A 22,984-nucleotide genomic window follows, 5' to 3' on the forward strand; every position below is an offset into this window, starting at 1 on the left:
ATAAAAATGCATCATTTGCACAGCTGTCTACTAAATAAGTCACATGCATGTTGGGTAACTAAAATAGCATCTACAACTCTTTCCACAAGGGGCAGGAAAATAAAATAGAAACAGGAATTAATGTCTTTCTTTCTTTCCTTTTCCTTTTTTTTTTTTAACAGTTGGGAAATATATACCTGTAATCTGTGCTCCAAGAAAAACTCAAGCATTCACCCATCCTCTGAAAAATAGCGACTTAACTGTTAGGATTAATATTATTGTAATGGGCTAAGGGCTGGTATGTATTAAAATTATGGAATGATAGTAGTTTTTTCCTATAAGCAAATGATCAAGTTTGGACGATCTAAAACATCACCACTAAAAATGTGATTGTTTTATAGTTCAAATGCTTTGGATTACAAAAAAAAATAGAGAACTTAACCCAGTCTTAGAAAGATCACTTCGTATTTTGCTGAGAAAACTAAATCGCTCCTAAATGAACTTGCCAAGAATCTATGATGTGAGTCCCTGATGAAAATTCATTAAATAAAACTAAAAGACTCTATTCTCTCATTTTATGAATAAACAAAACCTGAAAAATAAGCCCTTTTAAAGACAGATTTTAAGAATGCCACATATACTTTCTGGTAGTATTTCTGCATCGTATGATTACACTTCTAAAAGCATCATAATGTACTGACTTATGAATAGTCTGAGCACTACAGCATCAATAGATAGGATAGAAAGAAGCAATGACTATAAGCAAGATAGTAAGAAAGAAAAGGAGAGAGGGAACCAGCAGATGGGATAATGGTTATGTCACTGGACTCCCACATGGCCAACTGCAGTTTTCGCCCTGGATATGGTGGCTTAAAACTGATGCTGGATGTGTGTGCATGTGTGCTCAAAATCCTGAGAGGAGAATGGAGAAGGGACTGTGGCATGGTCATCCCCCCGGAGGGTGATTTCTCACTTTCTGCCTCGCTTTCTCTGTCTCACTAGCAGGCGTATATACCCTCTATGTGTGCTCAAAATCCTGAGAGGAGAATGGAGAAGGGACTGTGGCATGGTCATCCCCCCGGAGGGTGATTTCTCACTTTCTGCCTCGCTTTGTCTGTCTCACTAGCAGGCGTATATACCCTCTAGCAAACTTCTCTCTCCTTAAAAAAAAAAAAATCTCACTACTTCATAGCAGCTTTAGTCAAATGATCTTTAAATGTTTGAAAGAAACCTATACTAATCAAACAGCCTCGTAAGAAAGTTTCATTCTAATTATCTGTCAAATAAATAACTAGACCTGAAATGTTCATGGTTGCACCATACTATTGCCTCATTCAGAACCAGGATTCCCAATTTGTTCTGTCCACTATTAAATTAAATAAATGAACAAAGCTAGACAATTCAATATACCACCTTCTGGCATAAGAATGTTTTCCTAGTTCAGGGTCTCTTGAGGTACTTCCAAAAGACAAGCAGAAAACTATGTGAATACCTTAAGATGGAAAATTTAGACTTCTCTGGATTTTGTTTTCTTGACATTTGGAGGAAAAAAATCTTTGAAATTTGTGGATTATTATTTACATAATGGACTCTTTAGTTGACTATTCATAGTAGGATAAATAAATGCTTTAAAAATAAGGCACAACTACGTGTTGCTCTCTGATGGTCTCTCATGAAAGTGTATCAGAAGAGCGATCCCAGGAAACTGAGGCACATCTTGCAGAGGTATACCTTTTTCAGTTTGCTGGTTTCCTACAGATGGCCAGAGCAGGGTAATGGAACAAGCTGTCATATTTCATTCATAAAACACATGTACTGTAGCGCTAGGCAACAGATGGACAATCACTTGTTTAAACTACAAATGTGAAACACTAAGGTAGAATAGCAATATTTCTAGAAATGTATATTTTTAAAAAGCCTTTCCGAGCCAAGAGGTGAGAGGCTGTGAGGTTACATCCGTGTTTCCCTGATCTCCCTAGCAGCTGCCATCATTTCCCCAACACCCTTCAAAACTCGATAATGGAGGGAACAGGGGGCAGCCAACACAGATTTGACAAGGGGAGGCCAAACCCTATCAAATAGAAATAACACTGTTATTCCTGACTGGTTCACATTAAAAGGATTTTTACTAACTAGGAAAATGGCTGGAAGTTGTGCTTTCAGGGTCCTGTTTCTATTTCATGAAGTCTCTCCGACAACCACATTGGAAAAAAATCATTTCTTCCTCTGGACTCACATATACAATACATGTTTAAATGTGGTTAGAGTTTTATATCATTTAAATATCACCATAAACATTTCTGCAGAATCTTTCTTAGAACAGTGACCGTGTTGATAAGTCCACCTCATTAATCATCATATGCCCAATGAAGAACTTTTGAGAAGTGGTTCTACAGAGACAATACGCCAATGACAAGAAAAAGAACCCGTATCTTTGAGCTACAGAGATGCCAGCATCTCAGTCTGATCATAGGACACATGGCTTATTTTTGACTTGTAAAGATAAGATTCTACAATGAAGCCATCTGCGCTGGAGATGTAAAGAATTAAGAAAACTTATTTTGAAATGGTCTGCAGAGCTCATGACAATAGTGGGTTCTTTTCCTTTTACATGTCTCCCAAGTTACCATGGAATCATTGAGGATTTGTGTTTTGGACGATTTTTAAAAACCAGCATATTGTTACAAGCTTTGTTACAGACTTCATACTTTTTTCTAGTGTTTATACATTTCAATGATAACAATCACGACGCATCAAATACCATGCGAGTGTCACGATTAAGGTAATATTACCTCTGTATCACTGTTATAGGCAAAATTTCATGTAAATAAAACAGTCAAGAGTGATTTGGCATAGCTTACATCAAATGATTACTAGAAAAGACAAGAAAGAACTATAAGTCATATATTTAAGAAATCCTGGAGTAAAATATGGCAGGATCCTTTCCTTACACTTTGTGGGAAAAAAAAAAATCTAAATCTAAATTTTCTGCATATGTATGTGTGCACATTCATTATTATAAAAGGATAAGTGTATATTAAAAAGAGATTTACTTTCAAAGTCTTTGGTAAAGATCCTCTGAGGTTAGGTGACAGGGATGCACTAAAGTTTGGAAGCAAGCAGTGTTCTGCTGGTGATGCCACGGTGACAGCATTTTCTTATACTTTTTCTTTTGGCATATAAACATTCAGCTATATAAGGACTTAAATGTAACACACGAGTAGAATGTTATTGCATTTTTATAGTATAAATATTTCATACATTCTTCCTCTTTTGGCAAAATTGATAATAATATGACTGCACTTCAAAAGATAAAATCTATCTCACAATAAATTGCCCTCTACGGTTAGCCCACAGAAAATTTTACCCAAGTATGTCATAGAAAACAAGTGACTGAATCGACTCGGCAGATGATAGTCCCATCCCAATTATGTAATAGGTGGTGTTCGTTGAGTCATCAGCACGGTTTGGCTTTTAATTTGGAAGACAGGAATTTAGAGACCCAGTCACCACTGCATTCTGAAAACTCAAATGCTACCCCTAAGTGAATCTCATTATATTTCACATTATGAAAAATGTGAGATCAAGGATGAGAGAAGAAAAGGAAGGTGGTCGAAGGAAGCTCTTAAAAGCTATCACGTTGGTGGTTCCCACATACAACAGTTACAGAGTAAATGAGCCACAGATTAAGTTAGATGAGCTATCCTGACCATAAGCTTAAGAATTTCTTGTTTTTTTAAAAAATCACTTTTATAATTATTTCTATTCAAGTAAAATATATTTAATTGGAATTCCTGAGGCATGGATTGTGATTCAAAACATGCACAAATAATTTTTTATTGCTATTCTGAACGTTAAAATTAAACATTAAAAAATTAGACTAGAAAGCTATCACTTCATAATTGTGAAAAAGATACTTGTGAAATAAGGGAAGGGGTACAGGGGAATGTAACTACATCTGTTACATTTGATTTTTAAGCAGGGTGTTAGGCATATAGAAATTCATTATATTATAATTTATACCTTTTTGTATACTTAAAATACTCCATAATTTAAAGGTATATACTTGCAGAATATTTGAAGAAAGGTTTAAGAAATCTCAATCCAAAGTACTCAATTAGTTTACAAAGTGGCAATATGTTATTACTAAGCTAGGCGTTTCTCGTTAAATGAAAGATGTTAGAACTTAATAACTGTGGTTCTGCTCTTGGCAAGCCAGGGTTTCACTGGCTAATAAGAGTTTGAATAAAGAGTCTAGGCAGAGACTGCATATTTTTAGCTCAGAAAGACAATTTTTTTTTTCAGTGATTGTCTTTTGAAAGTGTGGTTTAAATGTCACATCGATGATATGAAAATTCTCCTGCAATATGTAATTTGAGTTACAGAAGGATGATGACAATAATAAAACCGTGGTTTCACCATCGTTTCAAGCTCTCCTCTTTTCAAGGTAAACTAAACAATGCTACATCATTTTATGTTGCGTACGCTGATTTGTGATTGTCAGGCAAGAAGGCCTTGGAGCTCAGGGGAAAAAAAAGAAAACACAAGAACATGACTGTTCCTTATACCTATCTTCCTCTGGGAAGAAAGTCAGTTTTGATAGCTATTTTTGGATATTAGGAAAAAAAAAAAAAAGACAATATTTCTGAAGGGAAAACTGGAATGGTTGGGAATGCTGTATTCTAGAGAAAGCCAAGTTTGTCCGCATTATTAAGTCCAGGTAGTGTAGAAAGGGAAAATTTCAAGGTAATATTGTGGTATAATAATGGGCTTTTCAAAAACATACCCAAAATGCTCACCCCACTGTAATTCCTTTAGAAAACATTGAAACTTAGTTCTCTTTCAGCACTCATTAACTATGGGCCGATAACTGTTTTCTAAGGAGCTGTGACTACTGGTCACTACAGATTTAGAATTTGGATAGTTGCAAATTAAATTTGGGCTCCTTTTCATTTATGTACTTTACAACTTAAATTCACTATAGCCTAACATAGAAATTGTGGATTTCTTCCCTCAGGGACATGACTGGTGTGTGGCAACAGAGAACGATACTTTTCAGTACACAGCAGACGAATGGCTAACCTTTACAATCACAAGCAACGTGCCAGTGATAGGATGGAGACTTCAAGCCTAAAAGCACCTGTGACTTGGCAGCCTCACCCAGGAAAAACTGTGTGACAGCAAATACCACATGGAAAAAAATGCCATTCCACCAGATGAAAAGTGAGACAAACACAGGGATTAAAAGTTACAGGAATGCAGAAGTGAATGGGCTGGAGCGTAATCTGTGCAAAAATGTGGAAGTCCTTGGGAACAAAGGCCCATCCGGGTCCTACGTGATTAAATGTGAAATGTGTATTTGGTAACAACTTAAAAAAAAAAATCTCATAATCTATGTGTTTCTAAAGAAAAATCCATAGCCGATGAAGAAAAGAGCCCATCCCACAGCTTGGTTGCCTTTTCTCTATTATTCTATTTTCTTGTTTTTCTTTTCTTGATGTTTTGCTTTCGCAGCACCATCCACTAACCAGCTAAGCAGGTGACTGAATCTAAAGGTCAGTGCTAGCCTTGGCGGTCAGCACCCGGATGCGGGCGGAGTTGCAGGTCTTGCAGAGGATGTGTCCATCCAAGGGGTAGCAGCCTTGGTTATCTCCCTCAGACAGGAGACCACCACAATCCTAGAAAAATGGAGACAGAGGGAAACAACGTAAGTGACAACGTAGAGTACTTACGTGAAGACTGAATTCCTTGCCTTTTCATTCAAGGCCTCCATGATGAAGGTCACTTAACAGAAAATATAGGTAGGGGGAGAGAAAACTCCTCCCACTAAAGCAATAGCAGTAATGAGAAAAAATAAGAGCAGATCCCTGAGCACTGATTCATCTTTACCTTTATCATTGGTTTAAGGATCTCTCAAAAGGAATACACAGGTGCAAGAATGAAAAATTTTGGTTCTTTCTGGGCTAAAGCAAAGTGACTCCTGGCAAGGGCACGGATGGGTTCTGCATATTTACTACAACTGTAATAAGAAAACAAAATCCGGGACCAGCAGTTAGCATAATGGCTATGTTGCCGAACTCCCATGTAGTTAACTGTAGTTCAAGTCCTGGACCCGGTGGCTTAAATTCACACTGGCGCATGTGCGTGTGTGCCCAAGATCCAAAGAGGCGAATGGAGGAGAAGGGATTGCAGCATGGCCATCCCCCCACGGGGAGTGGGGGTGGGCAGTGACTTCTCACTTTCTGTCTCTCCGTCTCTTTCTGTCTGGTGAGTGCATGTGCCCTATAGGAACAAAAAAAAAAGCAAAAACAAAACAAAACACCTCTCCAAAAAAAAAAAAAAAATAGATAAAAAGAAAACGAAATCCTAAAGCTTGCTTGGAACATTGGTTTGTTGTACTTTCTACAGGAGAAAGCCTGGTTCAGAGGAATGAATGCTAGACTGGGAGGAACGCCCCTGGGACACCACCCTCAGCTCCACCATTGCTTGCGTCACTGCACACATGACTGATTGCCTCTCTGAAATAATTCCTGCACTTTCTACCTTACCAAGCTGCTGAGAGGATCAAAGAGGATAATGGATGTGAATATACTTTGAAAAAATGCAAAGAGCTGGATAACTGTAAAGGATTATGCGGTGGTTGACAGCACCTCTGAGAGTCCATTTTGGAATTGTTATATAACAGTTAGATTCTGGCCCCGGCTTTGGAGAAAATGAAAGTCTCTTTGGAAAATAAACACACTGCACACTTTACCTAGTGGTGTGTGTGCTCTCACCAATGTTAGTGGAAAAATGAAAAGGCCACAACCGGGGCAAGCCTCACTCCACTGTCTACCACAGGAGCAAGGAGGTCAATGGAGCTCATATCTGCATTTGACAATCAGCTCAAGCAGGGTATAGGGCATTGCTCACCCAGAGCACAACAGCAACCGTTACGCTGTGAGACAAGTTTGGCTTTACCAAAAAGACCAAGTGTCTGCGCTGCAGCTCTAGAGACATTCAGGAAACTGAGCATAGAGCTAAATAAAATCTTTTCGATACGATAAAAAGAAAGAAAGAGGGGCCAGCAGGTGACGTGGTGGTTAAGGCGCTAGACTCCCACATGGCTGACTGTAGTTCAGGTCCTGGACCTGGCAGCTTACTTTCTCACTTTCCCTCTCTCACTCACTCTCTGGTGAGTATATGAGCCCTATAGTGAATTAAAAAATAATAATAAATAATAATAATAATAATAATAAATAATAATAATAATAATAATAAAATAAATAATTCTAGAAAAAGAAAGAAAGATATTTCTCAGGTAGCAAGCTTCTAAGCCTTTAATGAACTAACATGTGAGGTCCCCTGGGCATCTGAAAGGGCCCAGAGTTGACCACAGTATTGGAAGGAAGCATCAAGACTTTGAACCTCAAAACAAAATACAGAGCATTTAGTACAAAGTCTCCTGGTTGAACTACAGAAACCAATTTCTTGAAAATGTAGTGGTAAGGCAGCCCGCGTCATCCTTCACAGGTGGAGGAAGGGACTGAGAATTGCTGTCTCCGAAGAATTAGTAGAAAACTGCATTAAAGGAAGGGAGGTCTGGGTAATTAATGGAATCATGCCATAAAAACATTTTAAAATCATTATCTGAATGTGATACCCTTTAGGCACCCGAATTATAGGGGGAAAGACTTGCAGTCTTAATGACTCCATGTCCCTTAGGCTTCAGCTGTCCATTCTGAGAAGACTTCCTTGCCCCGTCCAGCGTAGATTCCCACAGCACTTGTGCATAGCTCTCCACTAGCCCTGAGCAGTCATCTGACCCCCTGTCTTAAGTGTTCAATCAGTGCTTGCTAATGAATGATTCCTCCATGCCTTTGGAAAAGTTCCAACTGCTCTGAAATAAATTCTTATCATTCTCAGTTGGTGACAACGGCACCTCTGCCCCATAGGAGCAGAGCAGTTGACCCACGCATCAGAGCCCAAGTTAAAGATTCAGTATAATCCTAACAATGACAGCAACACTATTTCTCCCCAATTTACCAACTGACAATATAGGATGACCTTTAATAAACCATTTTATATTTCAGTCTCACTGCTGTATCTGGCAAAGTTAAAACTTGGAGTCCATCGTAAGGGTGGGGAAACTGACTGCGAGAAGTAAAGGGATTATCCAAGTTTACTTGACGAATGTCATGTGAGATCTAAAACCAAGTCCTAAGAACACAGGCCTGTCCCACATTTAATAACTGCTAAGTTATGAAAACCCAGTTCTATGCCTGCCATGTACTGGCAGGGCAAGAATGCCCTGGCCACGGACCTCACACCGGTAGCAGTGAACGTGGAAATCACGATCCAGGGCCACAATGCGGACGGTCTCCTCCTGGCCTGGGGCTGGCATGATAGGCTCCTTGCACACAGAACATCGGGGGGCAAATTTCCTGAAAATGGAGAGATATCTCTGGTTAGATACTGAGCAGAGACACCACCAAGGCATGAAACACAGAGGTTAAAGGAAACGTGTAAACTGAGAGTCAAGACCTCTGGCGTCCATTTCTGTGTGAACGTGAACAAGTTACTTCCCCTCTCTGGGTCTCTTCATCTGTACACAGAGGGAGTTGCACGGCATGGCTGTTGAGGTCTTTCTATGTAATAATTATTGTGATGTTTGATGCAATGAGTGAGTGAGTACTTGAATGACCTTTGCATGAAATGCACCTTTACCACAGAAACTGGTATTTAGTATGGAATCCACCTTGAGATAGTATATGGCTTGAGTGTATTCCCAAAGTTCATGAGTTGAGATTCGGTTGTGATGGGATTAAGAGGGTGAAAACTTAATCTAATTATGGAATTGGGAGGTAAGATCTTGGGGAAAAGATCAGGATTAAGGTCATCAGGGCAGGGGAGCCATGGCTAAGTTCTGGGGGGCTCATAAGGAGGGAGAAGACCCGATCAGAGAGACCGTGAGCACAAAGACCTGTCCTGCTCTCACCCCCTGATGTGATGCCTAGGGATTCTGGAAACCTATCCCTGGACCTAGATCTGGAAACCATGAGCTGAATAAACTCTATTATAAATCACCCACCCAGTTTCAGGTATTTTCTGTTATTAGCAACAAAATGGACTAAAACAAATAGATTCCTAACAAATCCAGGGCTTGGGAATGGATAACTGGTGGGGAGAAGGAAGATCCTAGAGTCTCTCTACTTCTTTCTGACTTTTGCGTCTAACCTTTTATCTGCATTCCTCAGGCCCTAGAGAAATATTTTGAGGTTGGTATCTTTGGCTCATAGCCACCTTCTATTTATTTTTTAGGTTTTTGCCATAGTGGGCATGCACTTGCAGAAAGTGGGAAAAAATAAGAAATCACCCTTCAGGGGGGATGGCCGGGCCACAATTCCTTCTCCTCCACTCTACTCTCAGGATTTGGGGCATATATATGAATACATATATACAAAAATATACATACACATATAAATATATTTTTGATGCTGGTGGTGAAAAATGTCAATATTTCTTAATTCCTTAGTAAATCTTGATATGAATGATGGTCTCCAACAATGACTTAAATCATAACATTAATAGGCTGCAAATATAAGCCATGTACATACATCCGTATATTCTAGAAAGTTGAGTATCTGTGAAGGTGTCAAAGGGGACATGATTTGAAATGGACATAGATACGAACTGAAGAGATACCAAAAAAAAAAAAAAAAGAAGAAGAAGAAAAAGAAAAATACTGCAGAACTCAGCTTTCTCATGGTAATGGTTTTAAAATTAATGATGTTAAAATTTATCTATTTGTAGTGAGACTTAAAAAGAAATAATGATAGTCATCTAATACTTTGCAGAGCACTTTATGGTTGTCAAAGCATTTTTACATACATTATACTCTATATGTACATATTAATTTTCCTGGCAGCACTCAAAAGGCATCTGTATGGCTGCAATCTAAATAAATATGAATTAAGCAGCAGATCAATTGATTGCTATGAAAGAAAAATTAAAAGGATCATGGTACAACTGTAGCAGTAATCAGAGTTGTTATAATTGGTATTTTATGCGAGAAGTTTATATTCAGTGGCAAAAAATTGCTTTGGACTACCTGATTATTCCTGAATCTGGGTCATCTGTTGTGAAATAAGCAAGCTTCTGGGATCAACTGCAAAATTTCCTTACTCCAAGCCCTTTGGGACTATAGAATCTGTGAGAGTAGGAGTGTGTTTTGTCTACCACAGTATCCATAAACCTTCCCCAACTTCCCCAAGTAGAATTACTTACTCCTCCAGGATACATTTTTTAATTGAATTTACCTATTTGGTAGTAATTATTTGCATATCTTTGGAGACCATTAAACCGTGAGCTTTCAAAGGACAGAACTTAGCTCCATCTCTGAGTCTCCAGTAACAACCACTGTGACAGATGCAGAAAGAAATTTGGGCTACGTCTAGTGAGTGAAAAGATATTAACGGGACGAGCAGATAGCATAATGGTTACGTCGCTGGATGCCCACATAGTCAACTGTGGTTTGAGTCCCAGACCTGGTGACTTAAAACTCATGCTTGGTGCATGTGTGTGCGTGTCCAAGATCCCGAGAGGAGAATGGAGGAGAAGGGATTATGGCATAGCCATCCTCCCTGGGGTGTGATTTCTCCCTTTCTGTCTCTCTGTCTCTTTTTGTCTCTCCAGCAAGCACACATACCTTATAGCAAAAATCTCTAAAAAAAAACATTAGCTGGGGGAACCAGCAGTTAGCGTAATGGCTATGTTGCTGGACTCCCACATAGTCGACCGCGGTTCGCGTCTCGGACCCGGTGGCTTAAATCTCACGCCGGGCGTGTGTGCGTGTGTGCCCAAAATCCCGAGAGGAGAATGTACCTTATAGCAAAAATCTCTTAAAAAAGACATTAGCTGGGAGTCGGCGAGTTGGGCAGTGGTGAAACGTGATGCTCTGCAAGGCTGACCACATGGGACGACTCTGGCTCCGTGTCCAGAGACAACCCAGAGTCCTTGGGTATATGCTTGTGCCGTGGTCCAGGCTGGCTGAGGCTAGAGGTAGATGGTAGGTCCAGACTCTATTGGGGGTAATGTCTCTCTTTCTGATTGCCCCTGTCTTTTCATGGAAAAAATAATAAACTTAAAAAAAGAAAACTGCTAGTTGGGTCTTTTTGTTCAGTCTCAAGGTCTTTCCTCTTTGTAAACAAACTATATTCTTGCTGAGTAATAATTCTTTCCTACCCATTGGTTTCATTTCCATGAAGAGAAAAAAGCAAAGCAAAGAGATGGGGGTGGTTCTCAGGGCCCCCCATGGTGTTCTTCAGCGGGCAATTTGAGGAGCGCTTGAAATCCCGGGTGGTCCATGTCAAGGATTAGCTCACTGAGTGGACAACAACAATAAAAGTGAATTTGATGAAAACACTTCTGATGATTAAAGCTGCAATTTATTGAGTGTTTATTATGAGCCAAGCCCTGCTAAGCTCTTTACTCACTCGACATTATTTTCTACTGACAGCAATATTACAAGGAAGTACTTTTATCATTTCTACTTCAGAGCCAAGGGAGCCACGGCTCTGAGAGGGATGATCTTAGTCATCTTGTATCCTGGCACATTTTAGCAATCAACAAATGGATGCTGATTAAACAAATCAAAGGATGAGGGTAACCTCCCTGAGAGGAACTCACTGAGTGCAACAATGTCTCAACACCCTGGAAGGGCCAGTGAAATGAGCCTGTTTTTCCGGGTTTCCTTACTGTGTTGACTCTGGAACACAGGAATGGACAAGGAGCCCAACACGACCCGAGAGGGAGTTTTGTCTAATTCTGTATCTGTTTTATTTTTGTACAAATGCATATCCTATATTATTGCAAGAATGATTAAAGTGCTTACTATAAAATGGTGTGTGTGTGTGTGTGCGTGTGTACACACCCATATGTCAGTACTAGTTGGACTGTGGTGAGTGCCACCCACAGCACTTATCAAAACACAGAGAAGGAGACGCAAATTCAAACGTGGGGCTAGAGAGGGGCTGAAATCAGAGGTCTCTTAGAGGAAATGTTCACTGAGTTGGACCTTTAAAGATCCTAAGTGGATTTAGGTAAAGTGGGAAAGGGTGCATGTGTACATGAGTGTGCATGCATGTGCGTGTGTGTGTTGGGGGAAAAGGGAGAGTCAGCCTGCCATGGAAGTGAGTTTGCAGCAGGTCTGAAACAATGCCTGTGAATGAGTTCATGCCCAGTAGGCTAGAGGACAGGACCAAAAAGGTGACACAAGGGATGGCCTGTTAAGGAACATCAGAAATAGTACCTCAGAAGCTTGTTAACTCAAAGGGCAGGCCAAGACCACCTGGGAGCTTGTTAGAAATGCAAAATCTTAGGTCCACCCTGACCTAGTGAATCAGGTTCTTGGAAGAAGTTGAACAAGATCGCCCTGTGAACTGTAAGCACATTAACGTTTGGGAAGCACTCTTTAAAAGGCAGGATGCTAAGCAGGTGAGTTAAATCCCTTCTCATGGGTCTCCTGTATCCACAGGAACCTGGGTTCCCAGGCTCCTCCAGTTACAGCAAAGCAAATCTTCCTGCATGCAGAGAACCTTTACTTAACTCCATGCCCCTGCCTTGTGTTTCAGGTGTTCCCTCTGCCAGGAAGCTCCATATTTCTCACTTAAAATGCTTTTCAAATTTTGCTTCCAGAAAGCCTACCCTAGTCCCAGAGCCAAATAATCCCTCCTGACTGGGACAGTACGAACCCTTCTCTGTGCCCTTCTCATGGTGTTCTCTGCCTTCCTCCTGGCAAACTCCATGCTGACAGGAGCTTCTCTCTCTCTCCTTACATGTGCAATTTCTCTCCTCGTGTCTCTTAGCATTTAGCACAGTAATTAGCACAAAGAGGGTCGTTTGGGTTGAAATGAATTGTAGTACATGTCCTGAATTCATCCATGGTCTAATGGTTTGGGCAGCTGGGTCCATGCAGTTTGGGTCCCGGACCCAGGGGAATGAGAAATATGCCAGGCACATGTGCATGTGTGCCCCGAATCCTGAAAGGAGGGTGAGATGGAGGGGAAGGGATTATGGCATCACCATGCCCCATAGAGGGGGAGAGCCTTCTCACCACCTTCCCCACCGCCCTGAGTGCACACATCCTCTGGCAAAATCAAAACAAAGAAAAAAGAAAAGAAATACACTTCCTAAAAGCCCACAAAAAGAGAGCCATTCAGAGGGACCCCTGAAAAAGCCCACAGAACACGGGTGGAGGAGAAGGCTGTATCCCTGTCTCTCTCCCCCTTTGGCCTACCCTGTGCCAGACTATCAGCTGTTCTGTGTTCTAGCACTTTAAAGGCTCAGGAAAAAAAAAAAATCTGTAACAATGTTACCTTATTTATATTAGCACAAAATATATTTTAACATGTATTAAACTAGTGAGGCAGGGATAGAGGGGAGCTCGAGGGTTTTGTTTGTTTGTTTCCCTTTTCAGTTGCTCAAGTCTGCTTTTTATGGAGCCTTCAGACCCACACACTTTGGTCCATAATCTCAAGTCTCTAGCCCTAAAAAGGAAAGCTCAGTGGCACAGATGTAAACTTGCATTTGTGGGAACGGGTTTCCTGTTCTAATGGAGGGGTGCAATTTATCAGTCTTTCCCAGCAAAGAATGTGTGCCCTGATTCCCTCTCAGTCTGTTTGGATTAAGGTAATTCTGAGCAAGGGGCGAAACAGTGACAGAAACACACTCCGCATTGGTATCTTTTCACTTCCCTTAAATAGATGCGGGGCTCTTTTTTAAGTGTGTAATTACAAGCTAAAAATATCAATAATGTGAAGTGCAATTTATGCTGTGACTGCCCTTTAAAAGCGAGCCTTTCCTTGTCTAATTCAGGTTGAGAATTTCTGCCTTTGGGGTTTTTTAATTCATTCAGCCTCACGCCTTTGGGTGAGGTTTTCACTTTCTTTACTGCTTAGAAAGTGGTCAGGAAATTCATTTTTAACATATGAGTCTCAAGTCCCCAAACCGCTGTGGTAAGTACCTCTGGGTTGCTGACAATCAACGGAGAGGTGAAATTAACCCAGAGGACAGCGTGTTTGGAGGACATGGAACGGATATGCAGTGGTGAGGAACGTGAGTGTCGTCTCTTTGACGGTCTTACAGACTGTCCTCAGACCTGCTGCCCACACGAGGCAGAGAGCCCGTGTCTACCATGCACAAACACTCCAGAGCTGTCATGCAGCCCTGAGAGTCACACAGCAAATGTGACCACCCCATCAACCAACGAAAACTGGCCAAATAAAAAGAAGCAAAACGGTACAACTTATAAGAAAACCCCACGATGGTAGAAGAAATAGAGATCTACACAGAATGGAAGTGAGCAAGTGGGGATGTATTTCTTCAGGCCCACGACTAAGTGACTGGAAGCCTCTCCTTTCTCATCTTTCTCAGAAAACAAAACAAAACAAAACAAAACAAACAAACAAAAACCTGCAACAGACTGTACTAATTACACTAGAAAACTGTCCTGAGGAAGAGATCTGGAAGGGAAACGGGGCTGGGGAAGGGCACAAATGTCAACAATGACTTGAAACTGCCTCTCAATACGTAGAGGTGTACATTAGTAAGAGGGACTGAATTGTTCTCTGCGTCTCCCCATCGGAGGCACCTCTCTGCAGACTGGCAGGCACGTGGAGGCCAGCACTCCGAGAGCCCGGCCCAGGGTCCTGCCTCTTTCAAACATGTACACTCTGTGGCTGAATTTTTTCCACAATTAGGGCCACACAAAAATGCAATGGATAATCCCCAGAGAACCTTGAAGCCAAGGCTAAACTGACCCTGACATTAATACTGCATTGGATGAGGGGATAAATAATTTCTATTCAAGGTTTTACTAAACCTTGAGCTTTTATAGCTGAGTAAGAATAATGTGCAGCCCAGACAGTGCTCAGTAAGAACAGACTTAGGAAGACCGGAGGCGGGAGAGCGCAGGCTGAGCAGGGAGAGTAGGTTGCTTACTTGTGGAAGTCCTCAATGCAGTGAATGAGTCCTCCAGCATCCACAGTGAAGGGGATCCCATCCAGGCTGCGGCGGCACATCACACAGGTGAAGCAGTGAGGGTGATAAGCCTTCCCGGTGGCTCGGAGAATCCGCTCCATGATGGGCTTGGAACACACATTGCACTGCTCCAGAGTATTCTGAGGAAGAAGAGAACCAGTTAACATCAGGCTGGGAGTCGGGGAGCTCTTCCAGCATGACAAGCTCGTCTGTAAAGTCCAGGGGGCTCACGGGCTCCCTGCAGCACCTGGGAAAGGCAGACTCTGTCAGAGAGAAGGAGACACAGTTAGGTGGGACGGGCGGCTCTTCTACGCGCAGGTGATAGGCAGCAAATCCAGGATTATAACGCTGCTTTCTGACTTCCACCCTGTTCCTTTCCATTATATCGAGGATTATGCCAAACTGCTGTAAAGGTCACTATGGCGAATATTTCTGGCTTTATGAGAACAACTCACTTTTGCCATTGTAGTGCGAAGGCTGATGGAGACAGCACATAAACAGTAAAACTTTATTTATAAAAGTAGGTGGGGGCTGAATTTGGTCCATGACTTTTATTTTTATTTATTATGTTTATGTTTGTACCACAGGGAGCGTGTGGTCACCGAACAAAGATGGACAGACAGAGAGAGGGAAAGTGAGAAACCATTCCCCGCTCCTGGGGCCTGGAAGGATGGCCACATCACGACCCCTTCTCCCAGGACCCTGGGCATGCATGCACATGCGCTCTATGTTATTTTCAAGTCGCCAGGTCTGGGGCTCGAACCGTGGTCAGCCATGTGGGAATCCAACACTTTAACTTCCATACCATCTGCTGCCTACCACCCCCACCCTCCACCCTTGGCTGTTTTTATTTGTTGTTGACCTCTGAACTGTACTAACCATTTTCTCCACTTGAAGAACACTATTTACTTCTAAACATGATGGTGTGTTGGTTATGTTGCTAAACTCCCACATGGCTGTAGTTTGAGTCCTGGACCCAGTGGCTTGAAAATCACACCAGGCATGTGTGCATCTGTGCCCAAGATCTCCAGAGGAGAATGGAGAAGGGATTGCTGTGTGGTTATCCTCCCAGCGACACAGTTTCTCACTTTCCCTCTCATTGTCTTTGACCCCATCCCCCAGCTTACATGCCCTAAGGAAAAAAAACTCAAAACAAACAGAACAAAAAGCCTGATTCATCATCAAAGACCTAGAACAGTCACTGAGACTGCCAACTGTTTAGAATGGTCTCTGTGAATACAGGTCCAAATCAAAGCTGGCATAATCAACGAGGCTGCTGATCACCGAAAGCCTTGATTAAACAGCATCTCCGGGTTTAGAGTTTATGCATTCAGAGCCAGAGAGCAGAGCGGCAGTGATGCAATTGGACCCACATGGGAAGGGGTCCGGGTTTGGGTCCCGGGAACTTCCCCAGCAGGCTAGGGACCGCTGGGTGCCTGGTGGGCCGGCTGAGACCGGGGTCGATTGTATCTTGGAGACCTGAGACAGCCACCTGTCTTTCCTCTCTTTCTTTCATAGAAGAAATAAGCATTTTAAGTAATAAAGAATTCATGAACTCTTGTCATTAATTGCCAGAGGTGTGCACACTCACCAAGACAAAGAGCAGGAGAGAGAGCGAGAGAGCGAGAGAGCAAGAGAAAGAGAGAGCCTCCAGTGGGCATGGTCATGCTGCAATCCCTTCTTCTCCATTTTCCCATCCCATGATTTGGGACACAAGCATACATGCTAGGCAAGCTTTATAAGCCACCGGGGCTGAGATGTAAACCACAGTTGGCCATGTGGGATGCAGTTCCCTCTGCATAGGGCTTAATGACTACACTAATGGGGCTGATGCAGCTGCATGAACTCATGATGAAAATGTTGAACTAGAGGGGCTCTGGTTTAGAAAAGTGAATTAAGAAAGTCATTAATTTACTTTATATGTAAGCTGAGTTTTAAAAATACCGGGCTAGCCTGAGGCATGATGTTGTTAAGGCAGCTGGAGCCTATAATAGATGATTGTGTGGTTCAAGTCCTGGACCTGGCAGCTTGAGGAACATTCTGGGTGTGCGCATGTGTGTGCATGGCCCAGATTCTGAAAGGTAAGAGAAACAGAAGAGAAGGAACTGTGGCATGATCACTTCTAGGGGTTGCTTTCTCTGCCTCTGGCACTACCATACATACTACCATTAAAAGAGATGCCACTGGAGCTGGCAGGTGACGTGGTGGGTAAAGGCACTGGATTCTCACATGGCCAGCCACGGTTCAAGTCCTGGACCTGGTGGCTTGCTTTCTTGCTTTCCCTATTTCTCTCTCTTTCTGTCTCTGTCTCTGTTCAAATTAAATAATAATAATAACAACAACAACAAATGGAATTAAATAATTCTTAAAAAAAAAAAAAAGATACCACTAAGTGAGTCAGGATTCAGAAAGATTAACTGCTAACTTTTCATCCTTCCCTAGGATCCCATACTCTTAGCAAACAGCCATGTTTCATGTGTAATAGGCCATGTACCACAGAGCTCTCTGGCCTGCCTCTCTGGCTGTACAGTCTGGGATGTGAAACTGATTAGAAAGCTGCAAGCCTAGGTGGGGTGTGGAAATGAAGAAGCAACTGCCCTCTAAGCATGAGAATCGCTAAATGGCTGGAGGTGAAAGCACTGAATTCTGGTCGCTAGGATCCTGATAAGTGACCTAGGCATCAGTGGCCCCTGACTCGACTTCCCGTTTGCATCCTTCCCCCTGTAATCCTTTTTCCCAACATGCCTCCAGCATCCTTTCCAAAGCACAGATATAAAACCAGGGCCCTTTCCTGAAGAGAAACATTAGAAACATTAGCTCTACAATATAAAAGGGTTCATTCCTTCCATATCGACCTCCGTTTCTAGGCTTTGAATATCTCAGAGATCTCACTCTTGTTCAAAGCTGTAAGAAACTCCCATACTTCTGTGCCTTGGCTAATGCCTGCATGTATCACAATTTGCCATTTTGATCTTTTAAGGTACAGACCATAAGGCAACTCCTCAGTGACGCCTTTCTCGATGGCCCTGGCTGGAATAAATTGCCTCTTTCTCTCCCCTTCTTGAGTACTTTATTTACTTTGTACACCACACACTCAGAGTGTTACGTTTATTAAAAATTATCTACGCAGGGGCCAGCAGATGGCACAGTGGTTACGTTGCTGGACTCCCACATGGCTGACTGTGGTTCAAGTTCTGGACCTGGTGGCTGGAAAACCATGCCAGATGCATGTGTGTGCATGTCTCAAATCTGAGGAGAATGGAGAAGAAAGGATGATGGCATGACTGTCCCCCCTGGGGAGGCAACTTTTCACCTTCCCTCTCACTGTCCCTGTTTCTCTCCAGCAAGCGCATGTGCCGTAAGGGAAAAATCTCTTAAAATATTATCTACAAATATGTCTAGACTGCAGTTTCATTAAGGGCAGGAACTACATCCTATGAATGCAATGGTCTGTCCCATAATGCAGCCTGTACTGTCTGGGCTGAGCCACGATTGGCCCCGCCTAGGTGGTGTAGCTTATAAAATGCTGAGCGTGAGTTCAGAGCTCTGTACTGGCCTGAAAACACACTAGGTGCTAAACTTCTGAGAAGCAGGAGGGCTAGGGAAGGAGGATCCTTACCTGACAAGACCCGTTGAGAGTGCTTTCTCTTTCTCTCTCTCTTTCTCATGTACTATCATTAAAATAACAAAACAAAACAAAAGGCTGGGATGAATGCAGAAAGAATGAACAAAGGCATTTGTTTCCATCCTAACCAGGCAGCACCATGCTGGCCCCAGAGCCCTGGCTCTGGAATCCATCCTGAGATGAGTTGGTAAATCCACCCTCCTCCTCTTCTCAAAGTGTGGTTGCCTGAGGTTCAGAAATTGCTTGGTATGCTTCTGGTCACAGTCTAAACTCGTGGAAACTATTAAGCTCCCCTCCTCCCCAACCTATTTTGAAGTGGTGAAATTAAAATAGCAGAAGGGCATAGGATGAGGGCCTGGAGAGGGCGGTGGTCTGGAGAATGAGAGCCCAGCTTCTTTCCACCCTGACGATCTGAGTTAATGTGGCTGGAAATGGTCTTCCCAGGGCTTGCGTTTTGCTCCTCTGTGGGTTTTAACTTTTTTCTTTTTTAAAGCCAGCTCTGTAATGGAGTTGAACAAACCAGAAAATGTTTTGTTTGCATTGAGGCTTGGCAGTAAGATTCAGCTCATTTACTGAAAACCGGCTGCAACATATAAGGTCCAGCCCGTTCCTAAGGAAAGATGTTATGGTCTATGGATGCTCAGTTCAAAACACAGGTAATCTGAACATTTTTGCTACAAAGGAAAAAAAAATGTGAAAAATAGGCCTAAAATGAGTCTCCTGCAAAAATGCCCCCAACTCAGAAAGGAAGGTTCCAAGAACGCAGCTGCCTCTCGGCTTGGGCTAGTGAGTGGTGAAGGAGTAGGTGTTAACCCCCACGAGCCAGGCCTTGTTCCAGTCCTCCTCCCCGATCAGCCTCCAGCTGGCGCACTGGACACTTGGACATATCTTCCCTTAGAGAAAGGAGAGGAACTCCCAGGATGTGAATGAGGAGGGTGGCGGGAGTTCCTTTAGCCGGGCTCGTGTTTCATAGGTGAGCAGTAGACCTGGAGAACTGATTTGTCTGGACCTGAGTCATGGCTGGACCTGAGTCATGGAGCTTATGTGGGCAGAAGTGGGAGTGGAACTGCAGTTTCCAGAGTTTCAGTAATTCAGACAGGGAGCTCACAGATTCAGTATGTGGTCACAGAGGGGCAGCTGCCAAATGAAGAATATGATTTGTCCTTTGGCTTTGTCAATACCCACTGTATGCCTTTAGGGAAATGATTTCTTCTCACTGGTCTTGAGATTTCTCATCTGTAAAATGATAATTCCAACTCTGCAATTATTATTACTCTGTGATAGTTTAGTATTAACAGCTTAGAGAAAAGGTCAAGGTTCCCATTAGCAAGGCTATACTGAAATAACTGGTTAACTCCTCATCAGAGGTTTGAAAGGGAGATTCATCTGTTAGAAAGCAGGATTATCTTATCTTTACTACGATTTCCCCCTTAGAATGCAAGGAATTGCTAATGGTAATATTTTAAACACCACAAAAGGAGATGTGTCTTCTTATGAATTGTTAGTTTGAAACTAGACAAAATGGTGCACTCTTCTTATAAATATTAGTCTTCTCTGATATAGGTAAGTATAGTTAATAAAATATGAAACAGCAGTGGCATAATAGTTACATCACTGGACTCCCACGTAGTTGACTGTGGTTCAAGTCCTGGACCCAGCAGCTTAAAACTCATGCTAGGTGTGTGTGTGTGTGCTTGCCCAAAATCCTGAGAGGAGACTGAGGAAAAGGGATTGTGGCATGGCCATCTCCCCTGAGGGAGGGGTAAGTTATCACTTTCTGTTTCTCTGTCTGTCTCTCTGGGAAGTGCATGCACCCTATAACAAAATCTCTCTTAAAAAAAAATGAACAAATAAAATAGTATTTGAAGAAAAGAGAAAGTCTTCTGGAAAATAAGTAGAAGAGGACTGCCTTGAAGTAAGTGTATTCAAGTCACATCTCCTTTGTGAACAGGGATGCCATGTTGGCTGGATGAAGAGTTAGGAGGGAGAGCTCACACTTGCTGAAGAACCCTCAAAACCAGTAGGGTGCTCTTGACCTGGCTCCTGACTCCTCTGCACTGCTCTCCCCAATGGCCCTCACCTTCCTGCTGCCAAAACAAAACAAAACAGAAACTGGGGTGAATGTGTGCAAGAACGAATGAAGGAAGGACGGAATACTGTTCATTATTCAGAATAAGCGACGTTCTTTTTTAAGAAGGCTATCTCACGCTCCAGGCTATCTCATGCTTCTTTGCTTAAAGAACGCCTGCTCATTATGCTTCAAAGTGAAGAGCAAGTGTCACCTCTTCTGAGAAATCTTTCCTAACGTGCCTTCTGTTATACTCCAGGCAAAATAAGTCACTTCCTCCACTCCCACAGGATTACCTGATGCATCTCATGACACTAAGACGACATACTTTCTTCAGTGGTTTATGTGGACTTCCACGCGTGAACTGTGATCACTCCCACCTTCCACCATGAAACCACAGACCGAGGTTGCTTCCTAGAAACACATTCTAAAACAGAACTGTGCACACAGGAAGCTATCGAGGAGCGTCTATACAATCCACTCTGTGGGAGAGTGCAGAGAGTAATGGGCAGAGAGAGGAGCTGAACTGTGACACTGGTATAACAGACGCCTCGGAAGTTTCCATGGAGAACTCTGCAGCTGGGATGGCCTGCAGAGTTGTCCTTTCTCAAAACCAGAGGACAAGGTCTTTATATCCCTGCACTCACCAGTCAGTGGAGATGGGCTGTCCCCAAGAAGGAAGTGTGACCTTGGGGGGAGAGGTTCCACCTTCAGTGTAAGGCAATTACCGGGCAGAGGTTCAGCTATGGACTGTCAGCCCTCAACAGTCGCAGCACCTGGGAGATGAGAGCCTCAAAAAGGGATCTGGGGGACCAGCAGTTGGCGTAATGGCTATGTCGCTGGACTCCCATGTAGTCGAGTCCCGGACGCGGTGGCTTAAACTCACGCCGGGCACGTGTGCATGTGTGCCCAAGATCCCGAGAGGAGAATGGAGGAGAACAGATTGCGGCGTGGCCAACCCGCCTGGGGGGTGATTTCTCACTTTCTGTCTCTCGAGGGGATCTGGACAGCACACTTCAGCATCCACAGCCCTAGCCAACCCCTGCCAACTGCCCACAGCAGGCAATACAGGGGATACCTGGTAATCAGCTGTGGAAGGCCTTAGAGCCCAAGCTGAGTGAGAAATCCTGGTTTTATTCTTTTCGTAGCAGCTATTATTTGCGGATTTTTCTTCCATAGAAAGTGTATTACGCAGCTAACCCAATGAAAGTAAGGTTAAAGTGAGAAGACGTAAGAGAAGCAAAAATGCAAGACATTTTTCAGGTGCTAGAACACACAACTTTTCCAAAGTGGTGGCCACATAATTGTGATTAAAAAGAAAAAAATGTAAGTGAAAATAAAAATAAAATCGCAAAGGAACCTTACAGGCAGAACTTCCAAATGCAAGTGTTTTCCAATTAGAGACACAATCTGGTCGTATCTTTTCCTTGGATGATGTACAAGTAACTTTTCTAATTCACAGGCAGAGGGGAGGGAAGAGTCACCTGAATATAAATGAAGCCCACAGGTAATAGTAACAGTAACGACTAGAGAGACAGGGACGGTAAGAACATTACTATCATCTGTAATTTCAATGTTTCAATGTTGAGTATCTGAAATGAAGAGACGTAAGTACTTGAAGATTCAGAAGACTATGAAGTGACCATTGGCATTTAGACATGTTAAAATTTTCATTTTAGAAAATTAAACTGTGATGTTATACTTCTATTTATGGACAAAAGCAATACGGTGAAACAGGAAGAATTCGTAAGGACCAGGGCTGACAGCCCATATTCCAGATACAGTTTGATCTTGTTGAGCAAAGAAAAAGGAAAAATACAGTTAGAAAATACTAGATCTTGAAAAATCCTTAGAGATTACGCTCTCTACTCAGCAATTTTCAACTCCCTTCACTCGCCTCCTTCTCTCATAATGTTTTGCTCAGGGAATTAGTTCATTGAGGGAGCTCATCCAGCAAACCCCAAATGTCGCTGGACTCCCATGTAGTCGAGTCCCGGACGCAGTGGCTTAAACTCACGCCGGGCACGTGTGCATGTGTGCCCAAGATCCCGAGAGGAGAATGGAGGAGAACAGATTGCGGCGTGGCCAACCCGCCTGGGGGGTGATTTCTCACTTTCTGTCTCTCGAGGGGATCTGGACAGCACACTTCAGCATCCACAGCCCTAGCCAACCCCTGCCAACTGCCCACAGCAGGCAATACAGGGGATACCTGGTAATCAGCTGTGGAAGGCCTTAGAGCCCAAGCTGAGTGAGAAATCCTGGTTTTATTCTTTTCGTAGCAGCTATTATTTGCG

At 42.7% G+C, this 22,984-nt stretch overlaps 1 protein-coding gene across 8 annotated transcripts in view; it reads right to left on the reverse strand.

Annotated features, from left to right (window-relative positions):
* Positions 1 to 3,129: 3,129 nt before the first annotated feature.
* Positions 3,130 to 22,984, reverse strand: part of LPP (LIM domain containing preferred translocation partner in lipoma) — a 791,955-nt gene continuing 772,100 nt past the window's right edge. For all 8 annotated transcript variants that reach the window (XM_027775024.1, XM_027775025.1, XM_014590977.2 and 5 more), the window contains 3 exons: positions 14,959 to 15,137; positions 8,282 to 8,402; positions 3,130 to 5,657 (listed from right to left, as the gene is read on the reverse strand). In XM_027775024.1, the coding sequence (XP_027630825.1) occupies positions 5,529 to 5,657; positions 8,282 to 8,402; positions 14,959 to 15,137 (429 nt within the window). In that variant the 3' untranslated portion in view covers positions 3,130 to 5,528. The remainder of the gene's footprint in view (positions 5,658 to 8,281; positions 8,403 to 14,958; positions 15,138 to 22,984) is intronic.

The sequence above is a fragment of the Tupaia chinensis genome, unplaced genomic scaffold (genome assembly GCF_000334495.1).
Source record: "Tupaia chinensis unplaced genomic scaffold, TupChi_1.0 Scaffold000515_1, whole genome shotgun sequence".
Taxonomy (NCBI): domain Eukaryota; kingdom Metazoa; phylum Chordata; class Mammalia; order Scandentia; family Tupaiidae; genus Tupaia; species Tupaia belangeri.